Below are 13,144 nucleotides of genomic sequence, written 5' to 3'. Positions count from 1 at the left end.
AGCTTCAAGCGGAAGCAAGCCAGGTCCGGCTGAACTACTATCATCTGCAGAGGAAAGAAAAAATGGGGTCAGATGGGAGCAAGAGAGCACAGAAGCAGCGCCAAATCAGGAAGGATGGGTCTCCCTCTGTCTTGGGCCCAATGCCTTGTTCCAGAGGACCTCCCTGGGCCCTGCAGCCTCCTGGGCAGAGGTGGAAGGGCAGCAGCAGGAAAGGGGGAAGGAAAAGCGTCTGGCCTCATCCTGACCCCCAGAGACACACCCTGCATCATCTGCGCTAAAGATCACTTGGGGATGTGATCTTGGGGGGATGGAAGTAACCAAAGAAATGAATAGAAGAAGGCAAGGTACCTACTCTGAGGTTGGGGTATTTCCGGGCAATAGCCAGCAGCAAGGAAATGCTGCTGGCCGCTAGTTCTTGAGCCTCCCCACTTTCCCCCAGGGCGTATCCTCAGAGGTCCTGCAGGAGGAAAGAGTGTCTGAGAGTCAGGGGCCAATCTGGGTCAAAGCGGCCCCCACTGCCCGCACCACGGAGTCCCTGGCACTTCTGGACCATGAGGGTTTGCCAGCTTTGGTCTTGGACCAAATTGGGGGCCAAACAGGCTCTGTGCCCCAGAAATGGTGCAGTCCACTGGGTAAGGGGGGGGACAACCCTAAAACCACCCCTGATGCCATCGGGACACTTACACTGAGAAGGTGGAGGAGAGTGCCAGGGTTGGGGGCTTCCATAAGGAGACTCCCAAGCAGGAGCCGGAAGTGCCTCTTCAGTTCCTGCAGGAAAAGAGAAGAGAGTTTGAATGCTGGGTTGGATTCTGCAAGTGTGTGACAAAGAAGAAAGAGCAGTGAAGGGAAGTCAAAACAAAGGGCATACTTCTCTCTCCTCCTCGGCCCCTTTTAGCATGGCCTCCAATATCCTGTGCAGGATCGCACTGATCATATCACAGCTGAATTTGGGCCTCATGGTGCTGCAGAGATGAGAGGGTTAGATTCTCCCTTGCCCTCTTCTCCCTCCCGCCTGCTCTTTCCCCCTGGAGTTCTACCCCCTACCCACAACCCCATCCACGCCAAAGACCCCACTCACCTTAGCTGGAGGAGGGCCTCCAAGGCCAGGGTCAGGGGGCGATCCCTGAAGTGCTCCAAGGGCCCCAAGATGTCCTGGAAGAGAACAGAGGAGGAAAATCGGCTCCAACCCCAAACACCAGGCTTGGCTTTGCAAGGGAATGGCAACCCCGTGCCCTAAGCCGGCAGGGTCCTCTCCACAGATGCACAACCCCTTCCCCCCAATTCCCCGTGGGGGTCCCCCACACCACCAGAATGGCTTGGCCACCTCCTGCTTGGAGCACTTCAGGGATCGGAGCCCCCTGAGCTCAGCTGCCTGGCAGTTCTGGATGACCCCCAGGAGGTAGATCTGTTCATCCTCCAGCAGCTAAAATGCAAAAGTCAGGCTGTCAGTTCCTTGTGAGGGCAGAGCTTCTCCGCATCTGAGAGTGCAGAGTGAGGGGCAAAGAGCCCGGGGGGCGGGGGGCAGGTCTGAGGGATCCAGTCCCTGCTCTTGTTTTCTCCAATACTCACCCCTGGGGCTGGGATGCGGAACCGCAGCAGAACTACAAACAGAAGGACATGGGAACAGGCGAGTCCTCTTTTGCATCCTTGGACTGGTTGCCCCCCATGCCCATTCCTGCCCTCCTCTGTCCAAAAAAGGAGGGCCACTTGCTCACCTGGTGGCACGGGCTGCTCTGGGTCTTGCTGGGGGGCCACCCTGTGGCAGCGCCTGAACAAGCGCCTTAAGCACCTGATCCTAGGAGAGATGAGCGGAAAGAGCGACTCAGATGCCGGCAGCCCCAATTCTTGGGGGGGGGGTGAGGAGGGGTGTCTGGAGAAAACAGTGAACCACTGCCGAACTGGCAGAACAGAAATATGTATATGGAGCCTAATCAATCCTTGCCAGCCCATCATGACCAATTCCTTCCATCTCTCTGCAGTTCAGTGACCTGAAGGGGCATCATCAGAGCCTGAAAGAGGCAGCCCAGAACATGAAGGGCTGGCAGAGAGAGAAAGGAGGTCCCAAGTGCTCTGGGTTCAAGAGCTATGGCCATGCCAGGACCCAGAGGGGCTGGTCCCCTCATTCATGCAGTCAAGCAATGTATAAATTTCATGAAGCAAATGAAATTAATAGGGAGAGGGGAGAGCTTTGGGTCATCCATTAACATTGTTACCAGAAGTTTTGGAAAGGGTGGCGGGGGGTACCCCCCTCCAGCAGGCACCATACCCCCCTCCGACTGTGCCCCAAATCAACACATTCACTTCTGCAAATGTCCCCACAAAACACATCCTGACACAGTCCTCGTTAGGATATAGTTCCTTTCCACCTTAAAAGAGTCAGGCATGATTGTTGTGTGTCACATTCCTTTTTACTCCCAGCACTGTTCTCGCTGGGAACTTACATTTTGTATATAGCTTTTATTCCGGCTGTTTTCCTGCACACAGATTCAAGCAGTCATGTTTTTCCTTTGTTCTGAGCTATGTTGAATAAAGCTGTAAATATGCTCTCCTGGCTGAATCTTCTGTTGTGGAAACTGCAGAAAGGGTGTGCATGAGTCTTGGAATGTGTCTGAGGCGTGTGTCGCTAATTGACTGATGCTGTTCCAACGGGAGACCGGAGATCGTCTGGAGATGACGTGGAGGCCGGCCCGATGCCTCCGTCTCCCTGGCAGTATCTTAACAGCCCTTTCCTTTTTCTATTCCAAAGGCTCCCATAAATAAGGGTAGAACATTTGCCCTAAAGAAGGCTGAGCCTTTCGCTTGCAAGGCACTCAACCTATCTGCTCAGACTATCCAAAGAACTGTCCAATAGCAACCAGTGAGCGCCACGAAACAGCACCCTCTAGAACAAAGCACTGAGGGCACAAGGAGAAGGGGACGACAGAGGACCAGATGGTTGGACAGTGTTCTCGATGCTACCAACATGAGTTGGACCAAACTCTGGGAGGCAGTGGAAGACGAGTGCCTGGTGTGCTCTGGTCCATGGGGTCACGAAAAGTTGGACACGACTAAACAACAACAGAACAAAGCACACAGGCATTGCAGCTGCCGACCAGCCGTGGCCTCTGCTCTACAAGTAGGAATTCCCACTAGGAAAAGAGGAAAGTCAGAACCAGCCATGAAAACCATTCTTGGTCCATTGAAACTAGTCTTTTAAGTTTCAGTCTAGGCTCTTGCACTACCAACCCAGCTGTACGCTTGTGAAACATGGACCACTTATAAATGCCATCTCCAACTCCTTGAAAGATTCCATCAATGGCATCTCCGAAAAATGTGACACACCACTTGGGAAGGCAGGCGAACTAATACCAGTATCCTGCAAGAAGCAAAGATCACCAATGTTGAAGCAATGATTCTTCAACACCAACTTTGTTGGACTGGTCATGTCCAATGGCTGGGAAACACTGGCCTGCAAGCGCTCCAATAGGAGAAAAGCCTTTACCAAAGGTGTCATGGGCTTTGAAGACATTTGAACTCAGGACACAAGGGAGAAGTGTGCTAAGAGGAAGGCACACTTGGCAAACCCTCACTGTGATCAACTCCTGCCCAGAAAACTATGTTCCCACTGTGGAAAGACGTGTGGATCCAGAAGTGGCCTGCACAATCATTTACGGTTTCACGGTTAAAACTCGCTGTTCATGGAAGTCAATCTTACTCGGCTATGCGTGATAGAAGAAGAAGAAGATATCTGGTCATAGCACTCGCCTACTCTTGCAGTGGGAAAACCTTCAACTATTCATATAAAAGCAATCCAACATTGGATTGACACCGTTCCAATGCTGTTTTGCTCAGAAAGATAGCTACCAGAGGAGGCACTTGGGACATGGCTAGGCACAGCAATCATCCCTGAAGCATGAGACCATGTACACAGCAACCCTTCTGCTTGGGTGATAATCACTGCCCTCCTGGTCTCTGAGTGCCAGACATGTAGCCATCTCAAGGACAAGAGTGGATCCAACCTACGTGGATTGGGGACTTGGCCAGGACAACTTGGCTGGGAAACAGACTCACCCTCCCCCCCCCCCCCGGAAATGAAGAGAAAGTGATGCTACTTACAGCCTCCCCATGTCGTCCACAAAAGATCCCACCCTCCTATCTAAAGTAACTATCTGAAATGCCCACCCAAGCCTAAATCTGACCCCACCCCCTGCCCTAAGTCTATACCTAACCCCCGCCCTAACCTTACACTTAACCCTAACTACTCCTCTATATAAAAAATAAAAATGTACAAAATATATACAGAATATGCACAGATGTGCACAAAAAACAAAAATATTAAAACAGAACAAAAAATAAAAGAAAAGTGTTAAAAGAAAAGAATAAAATAAAATAAAATAAAAATAAATTAAATAAAAGTAATAAATGAAATCAAAGTAAGAAAACAGAAAAAGAACAATTCACTAATCCTCCATCTACTCTCCACCAACTGCCACCACCTCCTCTCTCCTCTGACCTCTCCTCACTAACCCACAATGGCCGCCTGCAAGTCAGTGGCTTTTAAAGGAGAAGCAAGAGATGTCACAAAGGAGGGCGGGTCCTTGTGGGATGTGAAACACAAGAGCAGTCAAGTACAACATTCCTAGAGTGAGCATGTTTACACATGGGGAGGAATGTTTGTCCAGGCAGCAGAATGTTTGTCTTGTTTCCTTCTGGGCTGGGACAGACTTCCTCTGCATGTGACTAGAGGTAGGTGTGGCCTCACCTGTGCAGGTAATCACAAAAGCACAGGGCAGGGCAGCCATCTCTCTTTCACTACATGCATCGAAGAAGCAATATCTGCTTAGCCAAAGATGCCCTCTTGGCTCCAGCCAAGAGAGGACAAAGGGACTTCTTATGGAATAGTTTCCAAGTGTATGTTACTTTTCTAAGCTAAGTCTGCCTTCTGGGATCCGATTGTAAACAGAATGATATGTGAGTAAACCTTTTTATGAGGGACATGGGTGGCGCTGTGGGTTAAATCACAGAGCCTAGGGCTTGCCAATCAGAAGGTTGGCGGTTCGAATCCCCATGACGGGGTGAGCTCCCGTTGCTCGGTCCCAGCCAACCTAGCAGTTCGAAAGCATGTCAAAGTGCAAGTAGATAAATAGGTACCACTCTGGCGGGAAGGTAAACAGCGTTTCCGTGTGCTGCTCTGGTTCTCCAGAAGCAGCTTAGTCATGCTGGCCACATGACCTGGAAGCTGTATGCTGGCTCCCTCGGCCAATAAAGTGAGATGAGTGCCACAATCCCAGAGTCAGCCACAACTGGACCTAATGGTCAGGGGTCCCTTTACCTTTACCTTTACCAGAACAGTTATAGAGGCTTTAGCAAGCCTGAGCAAACGCATCCGCTGCAAGTTTAAAAGGGGGAATGTTACTCTGCTAAAATTGTAAACTTGTTAACACAAGTTGGAAAGGGTATTGTCAGACAATATATCCTCCCCTGCATCCCTGAACATTCCCACACTTGTCACCGTGGCAAGCTCCCCCCCCCCCCCGGACCTGGCCCCTCCTGAGTGGTGATGCTCTGTCAGAACTCAGAGGCACCTGCTGTTCCGCCTGCAGCTGGGCTGCATCTTCATTTCACATCCTTCCTGCAGCCCCATTTCCAAAGGCAGACCAGACCCATGCCCTTCCAGGCAGGCTAGGCATTTCCATAGCGCAGGATTGGACCATCTGCTTGGCATGCAGGTCTTTCATCCTGGGCGGCATCTCCGGGGGGGGGGGGCTGGGAGATTGGGAATGTCCCCCCCTCCAAACCCCGGAGAGCTGCTGCCAGTCAGTGCAGGCAAGTTGAAGAAAGATATTGAGCAGCTAGAAAGTGAGCAGATGAGGGTGACTAGGATGATGAAGGGTCTGGAAACCAAGCCTTATGAGGAACGGTTGAGGCAGTTAGAAACCAAGCCTGATCCATATTATAGATATGGAAGTTAACATCAAACAGAACTGTTCGTGTAAAAAAAGGGAGGGAAACTCTATTTTGCAAAAGGTTTACGTTGGAGTCTTAGAGCTGACTCTTCCCCATCCTTTATTATTTATGGAGTGAATCTTGCAGTTGTATGAGGGATTATTTTTTTGACTGGAATGTAATTGAAATTCGTAAGATTTTGGAAAGCAGGAATAAAATAATCAACCATCAATTCTAGCAAATGGGAGGCCACCTAAATTATATAATTTTGTATTTGAACAATAGGTGTTTGTCATTGTATTATAGTTTGGTATCGTTATAATGAGGCTATTATTGGATTGAAACTGAAAATTAATAAAAAAATTATTATTGAATATGTTAGTCCTTTTTATTGCTTGGCCAGTGCTTGCCATTTGCTAATCAGCATGCAAATCATATCCAATTGCTAATCATTCAATCAGTCATATTTTACTGGATTTTGTGTGAATTACCATATATTCAATTTTCTATTTCCCCTTTTCTGTATACATTCTGTATTGTTTGTAATTCCATTTCATATCATCTCCATTTATCATTTCTATTAAGCTTTGTATAACAACAGAGCCCAGAGATTTGTTTCTCTACAACCCCGCCCCCCTTTGGAGGCTGTAGGGGGGAGGGGCATCAAATTCCCCACAGATTGATGGGAGGGGGGAACCCTGTGGATTTGTGCTTTTTATCAGATAGGCAGAATGCTCTAATCCCAAACTCTCTAGCCCAGGCACCCCCAAACTCGACCCTCCAGCTGTTTTGGGACTACTATTCCTATCATCCCTGACCACTGGTCCTGTTAGCAAGGGATGATGGGAGTTGTAGTCCCAAAACAGCTGGAGGGCCAAGTTTAGGGATGCCTGCTCTAGCCCTACGACTGGCTCTGCCACGATAAATCCATTTGTTTCTAAGGTGCTTGGTGGCTCTTTTTCTACATTTGCTGCGGGGGGCTTAATAATATCACTACCCTTCTGCACTCTGAATTAAGCAGGGGAATGGATTTGCAAGCATTTGTAACTTATGCCACATAATTTTCAGGCAGAACTCAAATTGGGAGAGAAAAGGGTAAATGCAGCCAATTCTTTCCATGTGGGTGGCACATTTCATGGTGCATGCAAGTTTAATGGTGGGCCATAACATTAAAGGCAGACACGTGGGGGACCTGTCTGGCCTAAGTGGGGAAAGGAACCATCAAATTTTCTCATAAAACCTCTCTGGCATGGGAGCACATGAATTCCAGAGCCATGGGCACATGGGGCACATGAATGCTTCACAGTCTGTTGTTTTTCTGCGGAATTCACATTTGGAAATATGCCCAGTCGACTGCAAAGAGCACATACCTGCTTGTTTCCAAAGGAGTGCTAAAATAAATTAACAAGTCCTCAAAGAGGCAGGCCTGTTCCAGTCCCCACCTCAGATAGTCTCAAAGGGCGAGGAAGCCAGTGCAAATTTATCAGCAATTTCAGCAGACGTTGTGTCTAAAGAGTGCAGCAGCTACCTTTGGGCTGACCAAAATTCTGGCACCTTGGCTGAGTGTCCTGGAGCATGCACAGAAATCCTTGATCTCCAAGGGGGATGTAGCATTTCAAAGACCGCAGGGCAAATGTGCTCCTGAGCATATGCAGAATTCTTTTCCTCTGGTGAGGTGTGGGGAACCTTTAGCCACCCCAGCTCTTGCTAGACTGCAACTCCCGTCAACTCCAGCAAGCAGGAGTTCAGCAACATCTGGAGGGCCAGAGGTTCCCCACACCTGAGCCAGAGACTGTGCAGGTATCTGTGGATTCTGGAGTCCCAGAATTTGCCTTAGGTATATTTTTTCATGGATGTTAGTGACTTCACCTGCCTGATGCTGCATAGGAGGTGACCTAGGATGAGATGGCTGGCAGGTACTCATGCTATGGCCTGGCTGACTTGCTTGCACAGTAAATGGGAGACAAGAACTCAGTGTGTAATCTTATCAAAGTGAAGAACAGTAGCAATTTCCCCAAATCTCTTGCTAAGCAGCAAAACTCTGTATTGCTGGGTCTGCCTGCTGGCAAATTGAATCACAATGGTACAAAATAACTCAGCAAGCTGACATTTATAAAGAGTTAAACAAAGGTTAGTGTACTAAATATTATTTCCAATTCTAGGTAGTTTGCTATTGCAGAAATACCATATATGATTATAAAAATCTAAAGCAAAAATTATTTTAAAATATGATTTCATTTCTAGATCAGACAGACAAGATTTCTTCTACTATGTATTTCTTTCTTTATCACACACACACAAAGCTTCTATTTACAGTAGCAATTACAGTAGCAAAATGGAGGCGACAAAAGTTACAAAAGTACAAAATGTAAGTTTAAAAATGGTGCCTGAGCTCAGACACGCACATGTGGTCAGCTTGCAAGCTGGTTGAGGAAAGACTGCCCAGGTAAGCAGGAAGTCGGTAGCATTCCAGCTTCCTGCCTAGGCAGACAAAAGAAGTGATCTCACAGAGTTCCCTCTAGCACATTCTACAAGAAAGCTCTATGGGTCTCGGTCTCTTCACATGCCCATCTGCCCAAGGAGGAATTTTTGGTTTGACTGCAATGATGTCTTACAATTCCCCTGAATTACCAATTTGCCACACAGTGGATTGGTAATACTCTGTTAAATGAGGGGCTTGTGAGTCCATTGTCACAGACAGATCAGTGAGGTTCAGACTCAACACAGCTGCTTTATGCTGTAGGAATGGAGGACCTATTTGGCTGAGGTGGCCCATAATATTGAAGGCAATCGCTTACCTCTAACAATGGTACTGATAGGCCCAGTATTTAACCATTCTTCCCCCAAGACTCAATTTATCTCTAATGGAAACTTAGGTGTGACTGCAGGCAATAGAACTAAGTGATTTTGCTCCTGCCTCCAGGGCTATTTCCAAAAAGTTGTGGGAAGGCAATGTTTTCAGCACCATGGGAGATTTGCTGCCTTGATCCTCATGGTTCCATCTTGTCTCCCAAGCTATTTAAAAGCTATATGAAGTGGCTGAGACCTGTCATCAGCAGTTTGCGAATGGAGTAGCCTTTGACACCAGATACATGTGTTTTCAGGACCCATCCTATTCCCGTGACTATTTTGTTTCAATTGTTTTTAATTCTGAATTTTAAATTTAAATTAGCATAGGTCACAAGAAATCTAGACACCCATGGACAAGAAGTATTGGGATGAAGGATACATCAGTTTAATTATTTTTTCTATACCCTGTTCTCTTGAAAATCACTGCATAAGTATGTTTTTTTCTTATTAAAAAAAACCCCAACAACCACTGCTAACAGATAACAGAACTGCCCAGTTCAGTATGACTAAAGAGGCTGCTAATTTGTTATCTGTGCCTTCCAAGGTTGGCGGTAAAGCAGTTGGCACCAGCAGCTCTCCAAAGGGACTTTAGCATGTTGTGTTTTCCGCAAGTGAATTTGCAACGATTAAAGGTTATTCTTTTCCTGATTGCAGTCAATTGAATCCCTTTTTTGCTTTTGTTTTAAGAAACAGGAGCTTCTAGAAACAGGAACGTAAATCTTCCATTTATTCATAGGATTTGTAGCCTATTTTAGACCTCAGCCTTCCAGAACGGCTTACTTAAAATTAGGTTGAAAATACTAATAAAATAACAACAATCATACAAATAAGTGAAACAACCAGATAAAAAATGGAGTGGCAGAAAAGCCCAGTCATTGATAGATAACTAAATCTGAACAGCAGGGGCGAATAAAAAGGTCTTCACTGGATGTCTGTGTCAAGCAAGCCTTCAAGTGCAAGGATGCTACAGAGTTGGCGTGCCACCACCGAAAAGGCAGGTGCTAAATGCAGACAGGAACTTATCTCTAATGATGGAGGGACCCTCAGAATGGCTCCTGAGACAGACCTTAATATCCAGGTGAGTTCTTGTGAGAGAAGGCGGTCCTTTGAGGCATTGCAATCTCGAGCCATTTAGGCTGGAATCCTATACACACCAGGAAGTAAGGTTTACATGTGAGCAGAAACCAGTGAGCAGAAACCAGTTCTGCTTGTACTTTAAAAGTTGAGACCAGCATGCCATGAACTGGTATCTTTTAAGAGCAGGTTGCACATCCCTCCGACTCCAGGCGGGGCTATGCATATCAGACTTGTCCACACAATGTGTTAGGAAGAAGCCTCTTCCCATTTCAGTTCTGGCTTGCTCTAAAGAACAGGAGTTTTAACAGAGCTCTGTCATTTTCTGACCAAATTTCCTTTCCCATCTCTCCTGGATGAGTCCGATAGGGCAAGAATAGAGTACTGTCTTCTCCCAATTGACCAGCACATCAAATGACACTGTACTGTTCTTTTGCAAATAACATCCGGAGGACCACTGCTTCCCCATCCCTGTGCTAGATAAAGGGATCAGAGAAGAGTTTGGTCAGATGGTGCTCTCGTCCATCTGGAGGAACCTGCCTTGCTGTTTCCCAGAAAACGATACTTATCAGCAGGAAGTAATGAGGCTGAAAATAAACAATCCCTACGTGAGAGAAGAGGAGCAGGACTTTGCTGTGATAGGAGATCTGCCTCCAGTTCTTTGGACTGTTCTGTTAATTGATAACTTTCCATTGCCTAGCCCGAGGCATGAGTGGATTTGACCAAGAAGGAATTCCCTACGTCTCATGAGGAGCAGGACAGAGTTCGATATTGTCGTGAGTTATTTGCCAGCCACTCAGGATGAGATCACTAGGGTGGGCAGCATTTATTTTGAGGGAAGAGAGCATTTAATTTGGGAGAAGTCGAACAATCGAGCGATTGGGAGGGGGCATTTCTATACCTGGTTCAGGAGACCAGAGAGAGAAAAACAATGGCCATCTCTTGTGCATTCGTATCATTTGCTTTCAAAGCATTTCTGTGCGAAGAAAAGAACATGCAGCCCTGTGTGTGCATTGTCAAGGTGGGGAATCTCTTTTCTTTGAGTGTGATGTTTTGACTTTTTCAAGGGCCCCAACAGACTGCACCTTTTACTTACCATGTTAAAAGAGGATCAAGCAAATTCATGGAGGAGTGACTAGCTACAATGGCTATAATCTACCTCCATAGGCAGAGGCAACAATGCTTCTGAATACCAGTGGCTGGAATCCTCAGGAGAAGAGAGTGGGCTTGTCCTCAGGTTCTGCTTTGTGGGCTTCCCATAGGTATCTGGATGACCACTGTGAAAACAGGATGTTGGACTAGATCGACCTGATCCAGCAGGACTCTTTATGTTGTTATGTTCCTACTCCTGGGCAGTGCAAGATATCGGCTTATGATTTTATTAGTGGGCCAATTCTTTTCCCAGCTCGGACCTTTTGCAGCCCATTCATGTCTGCACTCCGATTTATAATGAGTACAAGACCAGACAGAAGGATTGCTATGATCCTGAGACAGGAGGGTGCCGAGGGCTCCTTTGCTTCCAGACTGACTATGCATTGTCTTTGCCAGCAGTTCAACTTCAGGTAGCTGCAGAGTGCCAGAGAGATGGGAGAAGTCAGGATTTCACTTGGAGCTGGCGACAGAGGTTTGGAGAATCCAGCGTTAGAGCTCACGGTAACACCGCCACTGCTTGTTAGCTCTGCCCTTTGCACTTTCTCAAAAGAGGACCATGTTGTTGCTGTCATTGTTTATTAATTTATATAGCGCTTAATGCTAAAATAGGCTTCTAAGCAGTAGAAAAACTGTACCTTTGTATGCCTAGACCAGAGAGAGCAAAGGCCACCTCTGGTTTATTAATATCAACTGCTGCTTTAAAAGCATTTATGAACAGGAAATATTTCCCTGTGCCCTTTGGCAGGAAGCAGACAGAAACCCGCAGGTGGCAGAGAACCCTTGGCCTTCTGAGATCAAGGAGGGCAATGATGCGCATGATACTTCTTTCCAGAGGTATGGAAACTATATCCTTTATTGACTCATTCTGCATACATAAACAGTTGTTAGACATTTTTATTTGCATTGTGCAAATAAAAATAAAGCCACAATAAAGCTGAAAAATCCAGCCCAGCTTAACCCCCAAATGTAAGAAGTGATCACAATAAAAGACCATATAAATAAAAGGCTTTGAAAACAACCAGCAAATGCAGGATACCTTAAGGTTTGGACAGGTACTTACAGGAGGAGGTGTCCCTTTTAGACTGCCCCAGCAGCCTCAGGGAAGGGGCTGGGGGAGGGAAGGTGGTTATCCAAAGTCATACTGCTGCATCCCTGGTCCCTACAGCAGTCACTTGAAGGGGCATCAGGTAAGCATCCTCATCTGCCACTCCCCCTCACCTTTTAACAAGAATGATGGGAGCCACACAGGTGCAGAAGCTCCTCCAGCCTCTTGCAGGACACCTGGGACTGCTGGAGCTTCAAATGGCAGCCCCGTCCCCCCCCCCTCTTTCAAACATGTATCCAGGCTTATTCTCTTGGTGTGATTCTCTTCAGGATCAAGAATGCAGCAGCTGAGCCTTTCTCTAAAGCAAGGTGCTTTTGCAAGGCTCATGCCAAGACACTACGGAAGATCTTCTTGGGCATCCTGTGTGCAGGTGAGGCTATTATGCATACACACACCTTGACACTTTTGTGGCACTGGAAGGAGTGGGGCGATACACCTAATAATTTGGGTTTTCTTCCCTTTTGGTAAACCTCTAGGCCACATGAGCCGATCATATATGACCCCTCTAAAAGTCTCCACACCAACTGTGGATGGTGACATTGGGGGAGAGCACTCTGCTGAATAGTCTTGGGTGGGGGGCAGGAAGAGGTGAGATTCTCTAATGGCTTTCCCCCCTTGGAATTACAGAGTTTGAAGGGACCTGAAGGGTTGTCTAGTCCAACCCCCTGCAGTACAGGAACCGCAGCATTCTGAGCAATTTCAGCTCGTGTCATGCTGAATGCAACTTGATTGTTAAGTTCAAGCCGGTGTACGAAGGAAGCAACAGGTTAAGACAGGAAGGTGTAGGAAGTAAGCCCATTGCTTTCTTCACCAATATGAAAACAATGTTCCCTGGGGAAGACCAAAATTCTCCCGGTGTTTCAGGAGGAGCTTTTTAAAAAAATCCAAATAAATTTTGGCTCAGATGGAACATTGGGAGGGATCTTTGATTGAGAGCAAAGGGATGAGCACTTGTAGGATATAGCTCCCCTACGAAGCCCTCTAGAAGCAGTTGTGCCTGGTGCCCATTGGGAGTGGTAGGGCAGAAGACAGGGAGCC

At 47.1% G+C, this 13,144-nt stretch overlaps 1 protein-coding gene and 2 long non-coding RNA genes across 7 annotated transcripts in view; 1 reads left to right on the top strand and 2 right to left on the bottom strand.

The window, feature by feature from the left end:
• Positions 1-352: 352 nt before the first annotated feature.
• LOC309328933 lies at positions 353-955 on the bottom strand. Its single transcript, XR_014150911.1, has 3 exons — positions 869-955; positions 685-768; positions 353-457 (listed from the first exon to the last, which is right to left on the bottom strand). It is a non-coding gene; the product is annotated as an uncharacterized lncRNA (long non-coding RNA).
• Positions 956-1,318: 363 nt separating this feature from the next.
• Positions 1,319-4,568, bottom strand: LOC309328907. Of its 2 annotated transcripts, none has more exons than XR_014150874.1 (3): positions 1,716-2,336; positions 1,570-1,601; positions 1,319-1,423 (listed from the first exon to the last, which is right to left on the bottom strand). It is a non-coding gene; the product is annotated as an uncharacterized lncRNA (long non-coding RNA). The 2 variants fall into 2 exon arrangements; XR_014150873.1 differs by lacking the exon at positions 1,319-1,423 and adding an exon at positions 4,096-4,568 and having other exon boundaries at positions 1,433-1,601; positions 1,716-1,795.
• Positions 4,569-9,908: 5,340 nt separating this feature from the next.
• The window catches only part of LOC309328718 (sodium/nucleoside cotransporter 1-like), a gene marked incomplete at its 3' end in the record, with an annotated part of 26,170 nt that continues 22,934 nt past the window's right edge, over positions 9,909-13,144 (top strand). The window contains exons 1-4 of one of the 4 annotated variants that reach the window (XM_081839008.1): positions 9,909-10,625; positions 11,398-11,502; positions 11,747-11,835; positions 12,376-12,476. In XM_081839008.1, the coding sequence (XP_081695134.1) occupies positions 11,434-11,502; positions 11,747-11,835; positions 12,376-12,476 (259 nt within the window). In that variant the 5' untranslated portion in view covers positions 9,909-10,625; positions 11,398-11,433. Of the gene's footprint in view, positions 10,665-11,397; positions 11,503-11,746; positions 11,836-12,375; positions 12,477-13,144 lie in introns of all 4 variants that reach the window. The other 3 variants (XM_081839007.1, XM_081839010.1, XM_081839009.1) reach the window with 3 other exon arrangements.

This window comes from Podarcis erhardii, assembly GCF_964252035.2.
Source record: "Podarcis erhardii genome assembly, chromosome: 14".
In the NCBI taxonomy this organism is placed as follows: domain Eukaryota; kingdom Metazoa; phylum Chordata; class Lepidosauria; order Squamata; family Lacertidae; genus Podarcis; species Podarcis erhardii.
This window is presented reverse-complemented; position numbering and strand designations above follow the sequence as displayed.